General features: G+C 44.7%; 1 protein-coding gene across 5 annotated transcripts in view; it reads left to right on the top strand.

Annotated features, from left to right (window-relative positions):
• Vit (vitrin) overlaps nucleotides 1–20,727 on the top strand; it is an 86,344-nt gene that overhangs the window by 21,658 nt on the left and 43,959 nt on the right. For all 5 annotated transcript variants that reach the window (XM_035447892.1, XM_035447890.1, XM_035447891.1 and 2 more), the window contains exons 3-5: nucleotides 198–354; nucleotides 9,766–9,899; nucleotides 15,371–15,448. In XM_035447892.1, the coding sequence (XP_035303783.1) occupies nucleotides 198–354; nucleotides 9,766–9,899; nucleotides 15,371–15,448 (369 nt within the window). The remainder of the gene's footprint in view (nucleotides 1–197; nucleotides 355–9,765; nucleotides 9,900–15,370; nucleotides 15,449–20,727) is intronic.

Below are 20,727 nucleotides of genomic sequence, written 5' to 3'. Positions count from 1 at the left end.
GCAATGGGCTCTTCCTTTGGTCTGAGGAAGATCCTTGCTATGTCTTTACCCTCGTTATGGAAGGGATGGACACAGGATCGATTCAGAGTCAGACTTTTACAGATTAAGTAAATGAATACGTATGACCTAACAGTGTCACCTCATATACAAGCTGACACCGCAAGGGGGTAAATTTTGACCTCATTTTGTATTCCCAGCTGTGCCTCAGATCAACTGTGATGTCAAAGCTGGAAAGATCATCAATTCTGAGTTCATGGTGAAATGTCCAGCAGGGTGCCAGGACCCCAAATACCACGTTTACGGCACTGGCGTCTATGCGTCTTACTCCAGCGTGTGTGGCGCCGCAGTTCACAGGTGGGTGGCTCTGACCTACTCAACAACCAGTGATCAAAGCACTGTTGGGGACCACTGGTGTAGGGCTGTGGTAATTAGCGAGCAAAAATGTACAAACCTAGTTGAGCCTCCTGCATTCCATTTGCAAATTTGTCCCAGAAGTCATGTATGACCCTGTGTCTCCCCTCGCAGCACTCCTACAAAAATTGACTAACTTATTCTCCCACCTATTTTTTAACTTTAAATTTTGTTATTTAAAAAAATTGCAAATTAACACAAAATGACACACCATAATTAATCAGACTGCAAAACTTAACAACTTAAGTTAGAATAGGCATTTGGGATGGAAGCTGTGGACTTCATATCAGATTCTATACCTTCACTATTGAGTGTGTTTTTATGCATGGAGCCACCATCAAAAATGAAAAACCATATTCTGAATCTAGCCGATAACATATGGACATGTGGGTATAGAATAACATGAAGAAAAGAGAACAAAAAAGAGGGCTAAATATTAGGATATAAGGCAAGAATTGAATGTGGGTAATAGATACGTGTCTGTAAGGCTAAGTGTTGCTCCCCCTCGATGAGGAAGGAGGAATTGTATTCTCTCATGATCATGGCAAAGAAAATTAAGTTCCTGATCCTGTATAACACATTTTTTCCTACCTGTGTTGTGCAAGGAAATGGTAGGGAAGGCCAGGAGTTTGGGGGAGAAGATATCACATCTATGGTGATGGACAAAGGAGGGTGACAGGTGGTACCACTTGTTCAGCTGTCACTTTGGGACTGGGGGAGGATGACAAAAGGCATGTCATGCTTTGAACTCAGTCACAGCTTAAATAAAGAAAGGCAAAGTGACTTCACAGACTCCACAGACGACTTCTCCTAAGCTGGGAGCCAAGCCCCGGGAAATGTGTGTTTGCTTAATATCTTTGTTAATGAACCTAGCACGCACATGGCCAACACTTTGCCCAGCTAACCTACCTTCCCTGCTCTTCACAACAATTGCCATTGAAGTGTCTAGTGCTGCTAGGCATGTCTTCAAGTTAAAGACAGGGCCATGTGTGGTTGTGCAAATCTGTAATTCTGCATTTGGGCATGTGAGGCAGAAGAGTCAGGAGTCCAAGGTTATTTTCTACTGCAAAGAACACAAGGCCAACATGAGCAAATGAGACCGTCTCCAGAGTCAAAAACAAACAAACTTAAAATAAGGCAACAGATGAAAATAGTCTGCACAGATCTTCTAGGGCTGCATTCTTAAACAGTGCAGTAAGGGATCATAAGCCAGATCCAGCTGCAATGTGCCTGCTCACAACTGATCTGGCACGGCTTTGGATGTAAGGCTTGGATGCTAGATAATGTCTGAACCATTCGGGCTTCTTGATCTTTTTCCTTTTCTTGATTTGCACAAAAGCTAATTGATTGTTCTGTTGAATGAGAGGACATGGTCGAAAATCCTTTGAAGGTAGCTAGTCAGTCCACTGTGCAGTTTGGAGGAAAGGAACAAAACAAACAACAAAACCCTGTGCATAAGAGATAGTTTAAGAATTACCAGGAGACTGTATCAGATATACTTCTTCTTTGCCTATAAAAATGAGAGGAAGTAAAGGGCTTCAGTGGAAGCAGGACTACAAACACTCTATTAAAGATAAACATAGATGGTTTAATAAAAACACAGGGCTGGAGAGCTGGTTCAGTGGTTAAGAGCACTGGCTATTCTTCCAGAGGACCCAGGTTTAATACCCAGAACCCACATGACAGCTCACAACTGTCTGTAACTCCAGTTCCAGAGGATCTGACACCCCATACAGACATACATGCAGGCAAAAATGTCAATGCAATGAAATAAAAATACACAATTTTTTAAATACTAATACTAACTTAATTCTAGAAGATGTAATAAAATAGTTTACATCTTTCTAGAAATCAAGCTCATGCAAAAAAAAACACAAGGTGATATAGAAATCTACACATATATAAGTACACAAATACAAATGCATATCCCTGATTATTTATATAATATTCATTCCTGCACACACTTGTTCATGCAACCTAGACTGATACACACACATGAATGCTTACATGCATTCTTACATTTGCACACCCATCACAGACAACCAGCATGGGCAGCACTCTATAGTCTATACCTGCACAGAGACTGTGTATCTGTGTAGACAGTAACATTTTCTACAGAAGCTGAGCCTGCCTTAAGCATCTTTTGTTTGTTTGTTTGTTTGTTTTCCAGCTGTGATTCTGAATAGTTGATTCCTCACTTTCTCTTGACACATTCTGGCTCCCTCTTACACTTACCTGGGGTTTTTTGTTTGTTTGTTTGTTTTGTTTTTTTAAGTAAAACAGAGCCACATGAGTAAATTTGGCCTTACCAATGACGTCATCTAGATGATGGAGAGTAACCTTTCAATGCTCTAACTCTTTCCTTCCAGCTTGATTTCAATTCTAATACTACGGCTGGCGTTTCCATTTGTCAGAGGAGGGATTTGGACATAGTGTAAATTAATGTAATTACTAGCTAGTTGGACAGAGATTAGAGTACCTCCTGTCCCTGACTTCTAGCCCCAGGTCACACATTTACATAAGAACTAGATGGGCCCAGCACCACTCAGTGTATGGAGTGAGGGAGGTATGTGTAGACTCTGAAGGAGTCATGGCTAGAAACGGCGTTATGAGGAAAGGACACATGCCTAAAGAGAAAAATGAGAAGGGTGTTCACAGGAACAGAGCTCTGCAAGCCCAGTGCATAAAATGGGATGTACGAAGTCAGCAAAATACAGATGTGGCACAAAAGACTCAATGCTTGTTCTTTTTTTTTTTTCTTTTTTAAAAATTTGAATTAGAAACAAGATTGTTTTACATGTTAATCCCAGTTCCCACTCCCTCCCCTCCTTCCCTGCCCCCCCCCAACGAACACCCTACCTATCCCATACCCTTTCTGCTCCCCAGAGAGGATGAGGCCTTCCATGGGGGTCTTCAGAGTCTGTCATATCTTTGGGATAGGGCCTAGTCTCACCCCCTTGTGTCTAGGCTCAGGGAGTATCTCTCTATATGGAATAGGCTCCCAAAATCCACACCTATGCTAGGGTTAAGTACTGATCTACTACAAGAGGCCCCATAGATTTCCTAGGTCTCCTCACTGATACCCATGTTTATGGGGTCTGGATCAATCCTATGCTGGTTTCCCAGCTATCAGTCTGGGGACCAAGAGCCCCCCATTGTTCAGGTCAGCTGTTTCTGTGGGTTTCACCAGCTTGGTCTGGACCCCTTTGCTCATCACTCGTCCTTCTCAGCAACTGGATTCCAGTTCAGTTCAGTGATTAGCTGTGGGTGTCTGCTTCTACTTCCACCAGCTGCTGGATGAAGGCTCTAGGATGGCATATAAGTCAGTCATCAATCTCATTATCAGGAGAGGGCATTTAAGGTAGCCTCTCCTCTGTTGCTTAGATTGTTAGTTGGTGTCATCTTTGTAATCTCCAGACATTTCCCTAGTGCCTGATTTCTCTTTAAACCTATAATGTCTGTGTCTATTTTGCTATCTCTTATCTTGCTCTCCTCTATTCTTCCCCCAACTCAACCTTCCTGCTCCCTCATGTCCCCCTCACCCCTCCTCTTCTCCCCTTCTCATTCTCCCAGCTCCCTCTCCCCTCCCACCTCGCTGCTTGTTCTTGAGCAACCAAAAGTCGTTGTGGTTTCCTTGGACCCATGTCTGAGAAAGTAGAATAACTATTCAAAAAGAGGTCTCACTACCCTTTGGGAGGATGAACGAAGGTCTTAAGGGACAAACAGGAATTTGTGATGCTATTAGCTTTGTTTTCCACAGAGAGAATCTGTTTTTCCAGAAGCAAGATTTGAGACATTCGGCTAAGGGGGCTTGCCCTGGAGAAGCTCAGTTCTTCCCCTGCCAGAGTCTCCCTCCCACAGTTACAACAGGAGGCCCACAAAAGCAGACCTGGGCTCAAAAGTCCAAGTGAACTTGAATTAAGGATTTAACACTCATACACTATATCATGGACAGCTGTTTTCTCATGACTGACTTATTTCATTCCTTCAAACAAAGGGATATTGGTTACATTGAGGCATCATATCTGGGCTCAGGCTCACCTCACACTAACCATCTATTTATTTACTGAGTCGTTCATTCATTCATTCATTTATGGGGAGGCACACAAATGGCATGTCCTATATGTGGAGCCCAGAAGACAATTTGGGGGAATTCTGCCCTTTCCACCTTATTGAGGTGGAATCTCTCTTATTTCTGCCATCCTGCATAACTCAGGCTCCTTGGTAACTCATGAGCTACTCTGAAGGCCTGAAGATGATGACTCTACAGTCTTTGCCTCCCATCTCTCAGTAGAAGTCCTTACTACAAATGCTCATCACTTCATGCAGCTTTTTCTTACATGTGTTCTGATTCTATCTTGGGTCATCAGGCTTGGCTGATGTTAGGAATAACATTGGTGCTGTGCAAAGGAACGCACACACAGGCAGCAGCATCACAGCAAGTCAATTCTTATTGTAAAAAGGGTTACCAAAAGCCAAATTGGGCTAGCTACACACCAGGGCCAATGTGGCTCCAGTATTTTATCCCTGACGTGGGTTGTGACTGCATCTCATCCAACTGGTGAAGCTCAGCTTCACAATCCTACAGGATTGGCTAATCCATGCCAAGGGGACAGGGAAGGCTCATTAGATATGAGTCCTTGCTGGGTAACCACCTTTGATTTAAGAAAGTAAGGAAGGGAGGTAGGGAGAGAGAGGGGGGGAAGAGAGAGGGAGGGAGGGAGGAGGGAGGGGGAGGGAGGGAGGGAGGTAGGACAAGGAGGAGGGAGGGAGGGAGGGGGGAGGGAGGGAGGGAGGGAGGGAGTAGGGAGACAAGGAGGGAGGGAGGGAGGAGGGGGAGGGAGGGAGGGAGGGAGGGAGGTAGGGAGACAAGGAGGGAGGGAGGGAGGGAGGGAGGTAGGAGGGAGGGAGGGAGGGAGGGAGGGGGAGGGGAGGGAGGGAGGGAGGGAGGCGAGGGAGGGAGGGAGGAGGGAGGGGAGGGAGGGAGGGAGGGAGGGAGGGAAGGAGGGAGGGAAGGAGGGAGAGAGGGACTGGAGAGATGGCTCAGTGATTAAGAGCACTTGACTGTTCTTCCAGAGGGCCCAGGTTCAAGTCCCAGCAACCCCATGGTTGCCCATATCTCTCTGTAACTACATTTCTAGGGGATCTGATATGATACCTTCACACCAATGCATATAAAATCAAGTTAAATAAATTATTTTGAAGAAAAAGAAAGGGAAGAGAAGAGGTCCTCACAGTTGGCAAGCACTTTTACCCACCGAGCCATGTAGCAGGTCTTAACCCATATATGTAAAGGAGGAGAAGCAAGCACTTGGTGAAGAGAGCTCTCCCTGAGATGGAGCAATGAGGAGACCATCTCCATGCCAGGCCTTTTCCTTAAGATTTCTGAGGTGAGCCTATCCTCACAACAGTGGCCACTCCACATTTGATTCAGTGGTCTACTCTCCCTCTCTGAGCTGAGGAACTGGCCCTCAGTTTATCTTAGACCCAGGCACCAGGGTCAGGAAGGAGGTGAACATCAAGGCCATGTACATTTGTGTGCAGAGCTGAGGCCTGGTGATAAATGTTTAACGACCCTTTCTCCACAAAAGTATCAAAATAGAGACTTTCACTCTCCTCTTTCCACATAAAGATGCTCCTAAGATGTCTGGCCTCCTCTGAATGTGGGTGACGGTTGTGTGGCTTGGTCTGTCTGTGGGACCCCTGGCAGGGGGACTAGGATCTATCCCTGGTACATGAACTGACTCTTTGAAGCCCATCCCTATGGTGGGATGCTTTGCTCAACCTCAATGCAGGGGGGAGGGGCTTACTTTGTCCTGCCTCAACTTGATATGCCAGACTCAGCTGATGCCCCAATGGGAGGTCTTACCCTCTCTGAGAAATGGATGGGGGTGGGAGCAGAAGGAGGGGAGGGAGGGGGAACTGTGGTTGGTATGTAAAATGAATTAAAATTTTAAAATAAAAAGAGAAGGGGAGAAGAGGGGGGAGGAGAACAAGAGGGATCAGGAAGACTGAGACAGGGGAGGAATAGAGGAGAGCAAGAAAAGAGATACCTTAAGACAGGGAGCCAGTATAGGTTTCAAGAGAAATCTGGCACTAGGGAAATGTTCAGAGATCTACAAGGATGACACCAACTAAGAATCTAGGCAGTAATAGAGAGACCACCTTTGATGCCCTTCCCCTATAATGAGATTAATAACTACCTCAATTGCCATCCTAGAGCCTTCATCCAGTAGCTGATGGAAGCAGAAGCAGACACCCACAGCTAAGCACTGAGCCATACTCCTGGAATCAAGTTGTAGAGAGGGAGGAGGGATAAGCAAAGGAGTCAAGACCATGCTGGAGAAACCTACAGAACCAGCTGACCTGACCTAGTGAGAGCACAGGGACCCCAGTCATAGAGCTCGGGAACCAACATTGGACTGAACCAAACCCTCTGAATGTGGGTACCAGTTAGGAGGCCTGGACAGTCTATGGGACCTCTAACCGTGGAGCCAGTATGTTTTTATGTGTATTGGTATTTTGCACAAATCCCTAGTGCACAAATGGACCTCAGAAGCCCATTCCCTATCGAGGGGTACTATTTCAGCCCAGATACACCGAGGAGGGCCTAGTCCCTCCCACAAATGATGTGACAGACTTTGATGATCCCCCCCATGGAAGGCCTCACTGTCATTGGGGATTGGGTTGGGAGTAGGTTGGTAGGGGGCATGGGAGGATGGGAGAGAGAGAGAAGGGAGGGATTGATATGTAAAATGATTGTTTCCAAATAAGAAAAAGAGGGGAATTTTTAAAAGAAAAAAGAAGGCTGGACTCAAACTCCCAATGTCAAGTTAACTGTGTCATGAAATCTTGAAAGATTACCAACTGGCTCCCCAAAGTTGGTATGAGAACCCCGTGCCCCAAACCACAGAGTGGTTTGGATCCAGCATGCAACTGTCTACTCAGGCAATTATTATTCTTACAGTGCCCCAAACCACTGATAGGTCTCCTCACACAGAAAAGTAAAATGTTATCCCCTCCACAGGATTTTTTCCCAGGAACTAGAGAGATGTTTCCGTGGTAAAGAGCATTTGCTGTTCTTCCAAAGGACCCAGGTTTGATTTCCAGAACCTACACCAGGGCTCACAAATATCTGTAACTCTAGTTCCAGAGTATCCGATGCCCTCTTCTGGCCTCTGTAGGCTCCAGGCATGCACGTGGTACACATACACACATGTAGACAAAAGACCAATACACATAAAAACAATTTTTAAATTTGCTTGTTTTTAATTTTTTTCATTTGTTTAAGAAAGAAAATTAATTCCAGAAATCTTTAGAGGTAGTACAAGACAGTAAATCATCCAGTACCTTATGATAACAAAAGTCTAAATTAGCAGCAGAAGCAAGATGGCATCAGGCTCTCTGTGAGGAAGGGCATGGCCAATAAGGGGACCCAGAGAAGATGGCAGCACAATGTAAGCCATGTGAATGGGATGGTGAGGTGAGGCCAGCCAGCAGAGGCTAGCCAGACCCCAGGGCACTGGAGGAGTAAAGACTACAGGAGGTGATAAGGATTTAGAAGGGGAGGTGTCTGCGCTCCCTGAACCCTTACAAGTCCCACAACCAACAGGAACAAACTCAGTTTGAGACCAGTGAGACCAGTTTGAAGTCGAATCCCTGTTGCAATGCACTCATTACAAAATCTTGAGTGACTCACACATTGGAGCAGCCTGTTCCTATGGAACAGGGAATAACAGCTTTCCCTCTGCCCCACCACTGTGAAGTTTGTTGGGAAGATGCAGTGAGACGTGTGTCAGGTGATTTTAAAGCCATTAAGTGTTTTACATGCCAAGTGCTATTATCACTTTCTCCACGGCCATCAGGAATTTGAGTGTTGAAAGTTGTTGAGTCACTGTGAAGTAAGGAGGGCAGGAAATGGCAGCCTCACCCCTGGAAGGAAGGATCTGTGTTGATGGGAACAAATCTTTTTATCCATATGCCATAAATTACAGACACCCAGAGGAGTCATGGTAATGACATTGTAAAGGGGCTATTTAGGACCTGAGGTGGGCTCCTGCCTTACAGATGGACATGTCTGACCCTACACTTCAGGGTATAAAACCTGGTAAAAATCCTAGAACTCAAGGAACAGTTTTCAGCCTTGGGGAATCCGTTCCTTTCCCTCTTTCTCCTCTTCTTCCTCATCTTCCACCCCTCCTTTTCCTTTTTCTCTTCTCCTTCCTCCACCCCCTCCTCCTTCTTGCCCTCAAAGAACCATGTACTGTGAATAATTTTATCCTGCTCTTTCAAGTGACTGAATTCCTTCTGCAGCAGCTCAAAGTCAAGTTAGAAATGGTCAGGCACAAAGTTTTCCTTCAAAGAACTAGTGGGAAGCTTGAGCTTTGGTGGCACATGCCATAGTCCTAGGTCCTCAGGAGGCTGCAACAGGTGAATTGCTTGAGTTCTGGAGTCCAAAGTCAATGTGAGCGACAAAGCAAGACCTGAAAATAAAGAATCAAGAATACGAGAAGTCATTGGAAAGCCTGGCTTAGAGGCAAGAGGATTAGGAGTTCAAAGCCAGCTTGGTTTACATAGTGAGCTTTAAGGCTAGCCTGGGACACATAGGGAAAACTTGTCTCAAAAGAAGGGGAAAAGTGAAGGAAAGAAAGGAGGAGGGAGGGAGGGAGGGAGGGAGGGAGGAGGGAGGGAGGGGAGGGGGGAGGGGAGGAGGGAGGGAAGGGTTTCCTTGGACCAATGTCTGGGTGTTGAAAAACTTCAGAAAGAGGTATCACTAATCATTGGGAGGTGAATAGAGGTCTTAAGGGACAAACAGTTTGGGTTGCTATTAGCTTTGCTTTCCACAGAGAGACTCTCCCTAAGGAGTTCCGTAGGATTCTAAACTAGGGAGCGGGGGAGAGGGAAGGGCTAAATTAGGTAGCACCTACCTCTAATCTCAGCACTCAGGAGGCAGAGGCAGGCAAATTTCTGAGTTTGAGCCCAGCCTGATTGATCTGCATGGTGAGCCAGATTTACATAGCAAAACCCTGTCTAGAAAAAAAAAAGAAATTAATTAATTAAAAAATAAATTTTAAAAAGACAAGACCAAAAATACACAACAAAAGAATAAGGATGGGAAAACTAGGGAACAAGAAAATAAGAGCCAAAAAAAGGGGGGGGGGACATTTGACTAGGAGATCAGGGGCCAAGTCCAGTGGTGGAGACACTGACTTGGGGACTGGGCTGCAAGCTGACACAGCTTTCCCTTAACCTGTCGTGTATCTGAGCCTGACTGGTGGGTGTGTTGTCTCCAGGCAGTGTTTCTATACATTATTCTGTGTAAGTCTGTTTTCTTTCTTCTTCTTCTTCTCATAGTGGTGTGCTGGATAATTCAGGAGGGAAGATCCTTGTTCAGAAAGTCGCTGGGCAATCTGGGTACAAAGGAAGTTACGCTAATGGTATTCAGTCTTTATCGTTGCCAAGATGGAGAGAATCCTTCATCATCTCAGGTATGGTCCCACCCTGAAGACAGGATACAGGCATCTGAGGAGACACCAGGTTGAAACGTAGTCTTTCATTTGCTTTTATTTTTTGCTTATAGCTTAACTTGTTTCAGAGATATATGAAGCGTTCATTCTAAAAACAAGAAGTATGAAATAGTGGATTATAATTACATGATAAATCACCACAAAGTCAAATCTGGAAATAGTGCATTAGCTGTTCATTCTAGCTGCATCATCCAATCCAACTTTGAGTAAAGAGAACTACTTTTATCAAATTGGGTTATTTAAAACAAACAAACAAACAAATCAAGTCCTTCAGATGGGCCAAATGTACCCATGTCTAGACCATTTTCCCTTGAGCTCTCTGTGTGATTGATAGATAGGTGGCAGCACAGGAGAGAAAGAATGAGTCACGATTTTATTTTCGATTATTTGGAGTTTTTGTTCAATTTGTTGCTTCACTCTTCAGCTCAACTTTCTAGCGCCATGGAAGTCTTACAGACAATACATTCTGACTCCCTCCCAAAACTCCAGGCATGTAGTTTCTTTCACATTGAAAAGGCAGCCAGCTCTCTCTGAGCCATCATGAACTACTTCTCCCATTTCTGTTTATTTCCCCAATCCAGTCTTTTATTTTGAAAATAAACTAACAGAAAATTTAAAAGGTAGCACAATGAGTACCTATCTTTCTTTCACCCAGATTTCTTAATTGCTTATATTTTTGTTTTACCTACTTGCATATCTATTATTTAAAGATAACTTTTCTGGAAAATGCTACAAGCATCCTCAGCATTTCATTTGTAACTATTGCTTCATGTGTGCAAACCTTTTCCTCAGTAACTCTCGAGGTGCCACATCTGAAAACAAACATTGAGGCAACACTGTCTGGTAACAAGTTCTTATTCACATGTTCAAAATACTCCTCATAATAATTTATTCCTTTTTTGGGGATCTGAAATATGATCAAAGATTAAACCTAGCATTTAGTTGTCATATCTCTTCAGTCTCTGTTAATTCTCCCACCATGTCACATCTTGCCGTAACAAATAATAATGACATCCATGAAGTCTAGGCCAGTTGTCTAGGAGTATATCCTACAGTATGGACCAAAACTGGGGCCAGCTGGTGTGTGTGTGTGTGTGTGTGTGTGTGTGTGTGTGTGTGTGTGTGTGTGTGTATAATTGGATTCAACTCCAATATACATTTCTAAAGAATTTATTCTTTTTTTTACGTATGTATGTGTTTTGCCTGCATGTTTGAATGTGTACCATGTGTGTCCTGGTGCCCATGACAGCCAGAAGAGGATATCAGAAGGTCTGGAACTGGAGTTACAGTCGGTTGTGAGCCATCATGTGGGTACTGGAAACCGAACTCAGATCCCCTGCAAGAGCAGCAAGTGTGCTTAACTACTGAGCCATCACTCAACATAAATATCTTGATTGTTTTTTTTTTTTTTTTTTTTTTTTTGAGACAAGGTTTCTCTGTGGCTTTGGAGGCTGTTCTGGAACTAGCTCTTGTAGACCAGGCTGGTCTCGAACTCACAGAGATCCACCTGCCTCTGCCTCCCGAGTACTGGGACTAAAGGCATGCGCCACCAATGCCCGGATCATAAATATCTTGAAAAGGAGAGGTTCTACCATCAAATCTCCATGGTATCATAGTACAATGGCCATGTCAAAGGGCTACACCGTCAGTTTCTTTAATTGTTGCCGGTACCAAATTTGATTGCTTGGCTAGTATAACCTACTTCTCCGGGACCAAGATACATGTGATTAATGAACAAGCAAGGTTGCCTGAGTTAGCTTATCCCCAGTAGAGTTTACTCAGCAGTTCTAATGCCCATTGCCCATCCTGGCTTCACAAATAAGATATTAGTGGTTCTCCAGTATTCCCCTAGGGTACCAAAATCCACAAGCTGTTCACGTACCTTATGGACAATAGTACTGTACTATTGTCTGCATATAACCTATGGACATCCTCTGGTATCATTGTGCCATCTCTAGATCCATCCAGTACCCAACAATGTGGATGTTGTGTAAGTAGCTATTCCACTCTATTGTTTAGGAAACAATGACAAGAAAATAACAACATACAAGTTCAGGACATCTACAGATTATTTCCAAGTATTTTAATTGCAGACTAGTTGAATCCCAAATTCAGATACTATAGAAACAGGGCAAACTGTAACTGCAAAATTATAATTGTGTCATTCCTTCTACATTAGTGGTTTCCCCTAGCCCCCCTACACTGTTGTTTTTAATGTAGACTATGGACTCCCTTGGGGTTTCTTCATCTTTAAAATATAATGTATTATTATCCACCACACCTGACAAATCCTCATTGTGTTGTTGTATTTTATGTTGCCTGAGATTGGCCAGTGTAAACCGCTCGTTCTTTTGACCTGTCATATTTGATTTAGAGCACAAGATAATGTCCTAGGCTCACCTTACCCTCTCTTTGCTCAAGACCCCGGTCTCCTGTTTTCTCTAAGGAAGTTCCACAGCATTTAAAATTAGATTCGATCTCAAAGCGGCCTGGCCTCCTAGCAAGATTGGATGTGATAGAATTATCCGAAGAAGAAATTTCCGTGGAGAGAGAAATGTCTCATTATACCAGACTAGGTGGTTTTCTAAACCTCATTAGGCATCCCAGGTCCCAAACCTTTATTTCCTCGGTCCATCAGATCTGTGACAAAAGTAAAACCAGACCTTTTAGGGCCCTCCTCAAATTAGGCAATCCCTGTTTCGCTGATCCTGTTATTATACAGATGAGCCCAGTTTCCTTATCAGATCATGGGAGGTCACTAGCCACAGAGTAAGTCTTGTAACAAAGAATTCAGGGCAGAAACCAAATGACAATGTCCCTATCTAGTTAAGCAGAGAGAAATACAACCTCCACGTAGGAATGTACCAAGCAACTCTTGCCTGAGCATCCAAACTTACAACTCAGCTTAAGGTCCAGGAATCATATCAGGGCTTTAAAGGAAAATCTCATTCCAAGAAAGAAGAAGTGTCGAGTGTTAAGACTTTTGTTGTTGCCGTCCTGTTTTTATTTTCGAAATAAAATCAGTTTAATGAGTTTATTCCCTATAAATCTCAACTTCCATCTCATTCTAACTTGTGACATTTCTCAGAAAAGGATTGTGGCCAAAGATAATAAGTGCTTGTGCTTATGCAGTGACTAGGAGACCTCTTTCAACTGGATGTTAGGAAGGGCACTGTCTGATGAAGTTGTAGCCAAGGACACCCTGTGATTCAGAAGTTCACGGCCAACAAGTATAACCCGATTGTGTCAGAAGCCTCCTCAGAAGGCTCAGGTGCCTGTGTGACCTTTCTCTGGATTTTTATTTCTAATTTTTATAGGTCACTGTGCTTCTTTAATTAATCTGCCTTAGGGCTCTGAGAGCTGTCGGGAGAGAGGGGGTGTGTGATTTTGGTCCTCGTGATCCTTGGACAGTGCCGGCTTGTGTGAGGCCAGCTCAGGTCCCCTAATGAGTGCCCTCTATGCTTTGTCCCACACATCAGACAACTGAGCTAGTGCTCACTTGCCTTCCAAACCCAGTTTTAATAAAAGGGGAGAGTCGATGCCTCGGCCTCTCTGTGTATGAACTCCTTATGGCCCATAGCCAGGAAGCCCTCATGAGGTCCGAAGCAGCCTCAACTAGGATCTGCTTAGAGCAGGCCGAGACATGGCTGAGGACTTGGAAATGACCCATTCTGCTCCCCAGATGGTTTTAATGCGATGATGTAAGAAGCACCTGTAGGCCAGAATGTTTGCCTCATTTTTGCCTTTGAATGGAACTTACAGGTAATGCCTGAATAAAGTTTTGCGTCTTTGTGGACATACGCAGCTCCAAACACTTTTTAATTTCATTTTTTCATTACATCCCTGTAGCTTTTTTAGAGGTTGTGTCATTACTTATATTTTCCCAATGAAAAACAAATAGAGTCTTGAAGATTATAGCAGCTAATTAAAAGTAAAAATAAGGGCTATAGTATAGTGCAATCGTGGAGCACTTACCTAACATATGTGAAGGGCCCTGAGTTTGATCCCCAGGACCATGAAAATGAAAGTGAAATGAAAAAGTAAAATAGGAATCCAGTTTTTCTTGGTGTCAGGCATTTTCTGAGATCTCACAATCCTTGTGTCATTGGGATGTTTGGCACATTCCTAGGCTGTACCCTGGCCTACTCACTCCATATGACATACCCCTTACCATTCTCCCCAAGTACATCCCTGGGTTGAGAGATGAATGCTTTCACATAAATATGATAGCAAGTAACACCCCTCCCCCACAATGGGGGGCACGGAGATTGTAGCAAGGGCCTAAACATTAAGATATTACCACTTGGGGCTAGAGAGATGGATCAGAGGTTAAGATGATTTCATGCTCTTGCAAAGAACGGTAGTTTGGTTTCTAGCACCTACACAGAGGGCCTCACTCATAAATACATGTGACTCCAGCTCCAGGAGACCCAAAACCTTTTTCTGGCCTCTGAGCATGAGCACGCACGCGCGCGCGCACACGCGCACTCACACACACACACACACACACACACACACACACACACACACACACACACACACAATAAATCTTTAAAGATATTTCCTCAAGTCATAACTACACAAGACAATACCTATGGCCCTGGGATCTTAACAGCTATGCACAGACAAATGAACTTGTAATGGGCCGGGGAGGATACTATCTGAATCCCACTGGCACTCTCAATTTCATTGTAGAACAAAGCTCACTGTCTGGCATCTCTTGGAAATGAGATGACTCAGCAGGAAACAGCCTTCTGGGACAATTCCTGTCATCCCAGGCTTGAAGGCTACCTACTTCTCTGCCAGATCCTTTCTGATCCAGGTCTGATGGCCTGATGTCTTTCTTTTTTCTGCTTCTATTGTGTCCTTGTTAGACAAGATTGCTCTTTCTCCTTGCCTTGCATCTAACATTTCTCCCCAGGTGACAATCAATTGTTGTTTTCAAGGAGAACCCATAGATACAACTACTTGCAAGTGTCCATGATGCCCTGGGATTCAAATGGATCCCACGGGGTCCGTGAAAGTTAGAGGCCACCATCCATCCATCCACAGACAGCCAGTCCAAGACATAGAAGGAGAATGTGTGCAATATTTTGCATCCTTCTACTATTGTAACTGAACATTCAAAGCCCTGTAGACAAAAACCTGTTAGCTAACATGTCATATCTTCGTGGATGAAATAAGAAATTGCTAATGTTAAGCAACTCTGAGTCATGGAGATTTTATTACTTCCATTCTATTATTAATGAAACAAATGCTCCACGGGAAAACAAAACACCACTTGACTTCTTATTGTAATCAACAACTCAGTGCAAGGGCAACAGATGTTGCTGAACTCGAGAGAGATAAATTGGAAAAAGATAGTCCACTCATCGGCACTGAAAGATAAAAGCCAGCTCCAAAAATAAATTTCTCTTTCTTTTCTTTTGCAGAGAGTAAACCCCAAAAGGGTGTAACCTACCCATCGACTCTTACATATTCATCAGCCAAAAATCCAGCTGCCCAAGCAGGCAAGTGCTCACGTGTTGCTTTATCCAAGCTGTCTGAGTTCATGAACATGCAATGTTGTGTTTTAGGAGACAGTGTGGTAACTAACATCTTACCCAGTCAAGCCCCACTGACCCTGGAGGTGCTTTAACCAATGCCAGGAATCTGGCACCAAAACCAATGTGATCAGACAGCTATGGCTTGGAGTGAAGGGGTTTTTGTTGCTTTCACGATTGAATATTGTCTCTGTATTTGTATCATTTTCATTCAGAATGTCTATGACCTGAGATGTTAGTGTACTGTTACTTTAGACGATGATATGACCTTAAGCCTAGAAACATTTCCTGGCAACTAAAAGGGAAGAGGCTGCCTCTGCCTGGCTATGAAGCAAAGGGAAGGAGAGAGAGCCATGGGGCTTGCTCACTAGGAACCAGCAATCAAGCAGTACATCTGCATTAGGACAAAGTACACTTCTGAGGGGCTCACCTGAGTCAGCCTCTACTTGCAAGAAATGGAAGGAACCCTTTTTCCGAGTGTCTGTGCTAAATCTATGGTGCTGCCTTGGGAGGCGCTTCAGTTTCTCACAGTCAGGTGCTTTCTCATAGGATGTCACATTCCAGAAACAAGGCGGGTGAACAGATTTGGTTTAAGTCCCACTCGTGGATGTAGGGCAGATGTGGCTCTGGAATTTCAAGAGCCAGCGTTTCGTTTCTTGAATATTGCTGTGTGCAAGGCACTGCAACAAGACCTTTCCCTGGTAGTTTTTAGTTAGCTTGGATTACTACCAATACACCATTCTTAGCCCTAATGCACAGATGCAGAAAACACAGCTCAGAGAAGTTGAGTGAATTGTCAATGACAAACAGCAAAGAATTAGTAAAGTTGAGAGCCAAGCTCAGACAGTCTGGCTCCAAACACCACGCCCTAAATCACTGTGCTAGATTTTCTTCTACCAGCCACCCTGCTTTCAGACTCCCCGTCTGATGACACGTTGGGAGTTGCCTGATTTTTTAGTCACTGAAACCATCATGACATATTTATTGAGTTGCAAGAACACAGCCATTCCCCACAGTGGAGTGACACCTTACAGACCAGATCTGAGATGAGTCCTGTCTTCCTTCGCTGAGGACAAGGGGACTGAAAGTAAGCAACAGAAGCTTCCTAACAGTTTCCGGGTCTGCCGCCTCTGCTCATCAGGTGATCTCTAAAGAGGTGAAGTGTGCAAATAACTGGGTTCTGTTTTATCGAGTCTACACTTGTCCTGTCCCTAACCTTTTCTTCCATTCCTAGCATACCATCCCAGAGAGCGGCAGCCCCTGCACTCAGAACTCTGGGTTTCTCTTTAGACTGCCCTGGGGCCTGAGTTGCTCTGAAGTGAGATCACCATCCTTGCCTTTCTCACTTGGTCTGTAGCTGTTGAGGGCCTTTGGCTAGGCATGTGCTAATGTAACTGATAATCTTAGAAATCCAAGTGTAGAGAGAGTTGCCATTGCCAAGTAACCCCCTGACAGCGGAGTACATGTGTCAAGACCCTCTCTCCTTTCACTTTGTGGGGAGAGTGCTTCTAACCTCTCAGAATATTCCCCTACTGCCTCTGCAAAATTCTCTCCAAGGGGTCCAGGGTGTGCCTGTGAATATTCTACCTCAGAAAGACTGGCAGGAAATAGATAAGCCACCACCAGCAGCTTCTTCTTCAGGCTTGGAGAGGCAGGCATACTCCCCTAATCACGGCCCCTCCCTTTGTTGAGCCTTTCTCTCCCTCCCCTCACTGCATGGGAATGCTTGGGTCTGGTGACTATGCAGATTAACCTGGAATGGTCACGGTAAAGGTGTGGGAAGCTCAGAGGCAAATTTCCTGGTATAGAAAGCAGTGTTTCAGGTCCTCCTGGCTTCAGCCCTCAGTCCAAACCTGAAAACTGGGAAGGGTCCCACACAACATTCGGTGACCATAGCTATCTGACAAGTCCTCTCTCTGTGAAGAGCCCAGCGCTATAACAGCCTGAGGCACCCTTACCTCCCCCTGCTTCAGATAAAGGCACTGACCAAAGAAGGGTTTAGCAATTTCCCCAAGGCTGTGATTTTAACTAGTTCCTTAGAGACTGATGGATTGCATCATCCTAAAGCAGGAAACAGTTGTGGGGAGAGAGACATCTCTCCATTTGGAGTACATTTGGTCTCAAAGCCCCAAGCAGCCAAGGTCTGTCCAAAGCTCCTCTTACTTACACCAGCCATGGCCAAGCTGAATTGTCCCCACCCACTAGACACTTATCTCTATGCCTGTGTAGCATCTTGAAGTAGTGCAGGTGGGCCATGGGATTTCTCCCTTCCTACTTCTATTTACATCTATGAATTACCCCAAATGCCACACTGTCGAAGCACAACCTTTACTGATGTCACTTGTCCTCAAGCTTCTGTGGCGTATCTCCAGGTATTATTATCCATCCCTTATGTCATTCACACATGACATCATCACAGAGAGTGACATTTCTCCATTCACCCCTTCACTCACCACTGAGTATCTCCTGTGTGCCAGACCCAAGCTCAGTGAGTGTGACAATATCAAAGGGATGCCCTTTAAAAGGACATGCCCACATGGGGTGAGTTCTTACTAATTCAAATAAAAATTCCAGTGAGAACCATGGAAGAGCAGCCTCAATGTTACTCTTCCTTTTTTCTGTTTTTTTTTTTTTATTATCATTCATTTTATATACCGATCACAGTTCCCTCTCCCTCCCCTCCTCCCAGTCTGCTCCCCTCCCCCATTCACTCCTCAGAAAGGGCAAGGCCTTCCATGAGGAGTCAACAAAACCTGACACGTTAAGTTGAGGAAGGACCAAGCCCCCTCCTGCCTGCATCGAGGTTGAACAAGGCATCCCAACACAGGGAATGGGCTCCAAAACGCCAGTTCATGCACCAGTGATGAATCCTGGTCCCACTGTCAGGGGTCCCACAAACAGACCAAGATACACAACTGTCACCCACATTCAGAGGGCCTAGTTCAGTCCCTTGTAGGCTCCCTAGCTGTCAGTCTAGAGTCCCTGAGCTCGGGTCAACTGTCTCTGTGAGGTCCCAGTCATGCTATTCTTCCTAAGTGATCAAATTCCTTCAGAAACCAGGCAAAACAGAAAAGACAGAGATGCAGGATTAACTATGGCTCAGGTCTCAGCACGCTGCATAAAATGCTTCCTATACACTGGAAAGAATGAGTTTATAGGTAAATCCGGTTAGGGTAACAACTCCCCCCCCCCCAAAAAAGCAATACCCACCATCTTTAGTGGCAAATTATCTCACTCAATCCCCGGAAGGTATCTGATTTGCCTTGCAGGGCTCACACTGGGGACAGATATTGCCTGAAATTTAAAGGCTGTCTCTCCCAGGCAGTTAGCAAGCATTAAGCAGGCAGCTGCTACTTGGCTACCACCTCCATTTGCTCTGGGCTAAATAAAAAAACTGGTAAGTGTTGATTTGCAGAAATGCACCAGAAAACTGGGGAGGCAAATTCTTGGTGTCATGGCCAAAGAAGGCTGAGGAAATTTGCTACTGAGAGAGAGTGCTAGGGTAGCAGCCCCCTGCCTTCCCTCGGCTGGTAGCTAAGCCCTGTCCTGGAAGGAGGTCCAGCTAATGCTTACAGCATTAAGTTTTACCTCCCAGGCATGCCCTTGAGACCCCAACTACCCCATTGCGACTCCTGAGAGTAAGCTTTGGTGAGATGGCCATCACAGACCTTGAGATACATTCAGGAATTCTCAAGTGACCAAGGCCCATCTTCTACTTGGTTCCCTTTCAGTGGACGAAGAGCATGAGTTTGGAGTCAACCTCGCTTGAGCTCTAACCTTGCCTCTGTTTCCATTCATCCTTGCAAACCGGATGCTCCTGGACCTCTTAAGAAGCCTGTTCCTTAGCTTAACAATAGAAACATTTGTGTCTACTTCCAGAACTCTGACAGTCTTCACCCAGAATGCTTATGTGAAAATCCTCCAAAGTTCAGCAGATAGCAGATGGGTGGTAATCTCAGATCTCCTGCCCTGGCATACAGCCCCAAGGCTCAGAATGAGTTAGTGGGGAGAAGAACCAAACCCTCTTCCAGCACTCAGACCTATGGGCATCTTGGCTTCTGTCTTCTTCACAGCCACCAAGGCACACTGCTGTGAAATGCCAGCTCCTACCATTTATTGAATTCCTTCATGTGCCAAGCACAGTACGGATTGGATGACGTGTATACTTCACCCAAATTATGGCAGCAACTCTGCCAAGTAGGCATGACTGTCCCCACTCATAAAAGACAGGTTCGAATAACTTTAGAAGCAAGGCTGGTGATGGTGGAGCTAGGAGCCCAATCTGGTCTGAGCTGCAGTTCTTCTATCAAAATTCCACAGCCCATCTGGGAACAGTTCCTGGCGGCTGCATCTGTAACCTGCCCTCTGCTCAACTCCATTGAACTGCCAGGTGCAGGGAGTTTTGGGGCTCCATCTGCAGCTGTTGAGAAGGTGGCTGGAGAGCTGTTCTTGGCCATGACCAAATGAGCAATATACAGACAGCCTAAGGCATGTCTGTGAAAATCTCTGAAAGGAGACAAAGCTTCCATTTATCTGACCATACTGTCCACAGAAACTATTTGACTGGGTCTTGTGTCAGTTTCTTCAAAATGAACCAAGAGTATAGTATTCTGTAAGGAACTGGGAGAAGTTAGGACCTAAAAATGGGCAACCTCTTCTTCCATTTTAAAGACAGTTCTCATTTGTGACACGGAATGAGTAAAAACAGACCACATAGGACCAGAGAGATGAGTCTTGAGTAAATTGACCAAGTATTTGAAAGTAGCTGTGACCTGCCAAGTAACGCACTGTCTGCCTCCGTGCCATTTAATCTCTAACTCTCTTGAAAATGAATATCCATGAACTGTGATGACTAGGGTAGTCAGGGACCTAGGACCTGATCAGCTGGGTAAGAGGAAGATAATTGTGATTCTCAAACTATAATAAGTTTATGATGGGAAGATGTCCCAGTAAAGGCTTTACTTTGCTGCATTATGGCCACATTAATTATTTGAAAGTAAAAAATATACTGTCTAGTTATGTATAATCTGTCTCTCGAAATGAATCATTGGACCCTGGTCTTGTTCACTGAAATCTACAAGCAGTTCTACCCACAGCTCCTCCCCAGATGAAGCAAAGCAAACCTGGGCCCACATCTCCCTCAAGAGGTGCCAAAGCCTTCTAGCAACAGTGCAAGGCTGAGGATCCCTCTTGAGAAATTAAACACTACTCCAGGACTTATTATGAATGGCTGTCCTCTAAAGTAA

This window comes from Cricetulus griseus, chromosome 7 (genome assembly GCF_003668045.3).
Source record: "Cricetulus griseus strain 17A/GY chromosome 7, alternate assembly CriGri-PICRH-1.0, whole genome shotgun sequence".
NCBI classification, from domain to species: Eukaryota; Metazoa; Chordata; class Mammalia; order Rodentia; family Cricetidae; genus Cricetulus; species Cricetulus griseus.
This window is presented reverse-complemented; position numbering and strand designations above follow the sequence as displayed.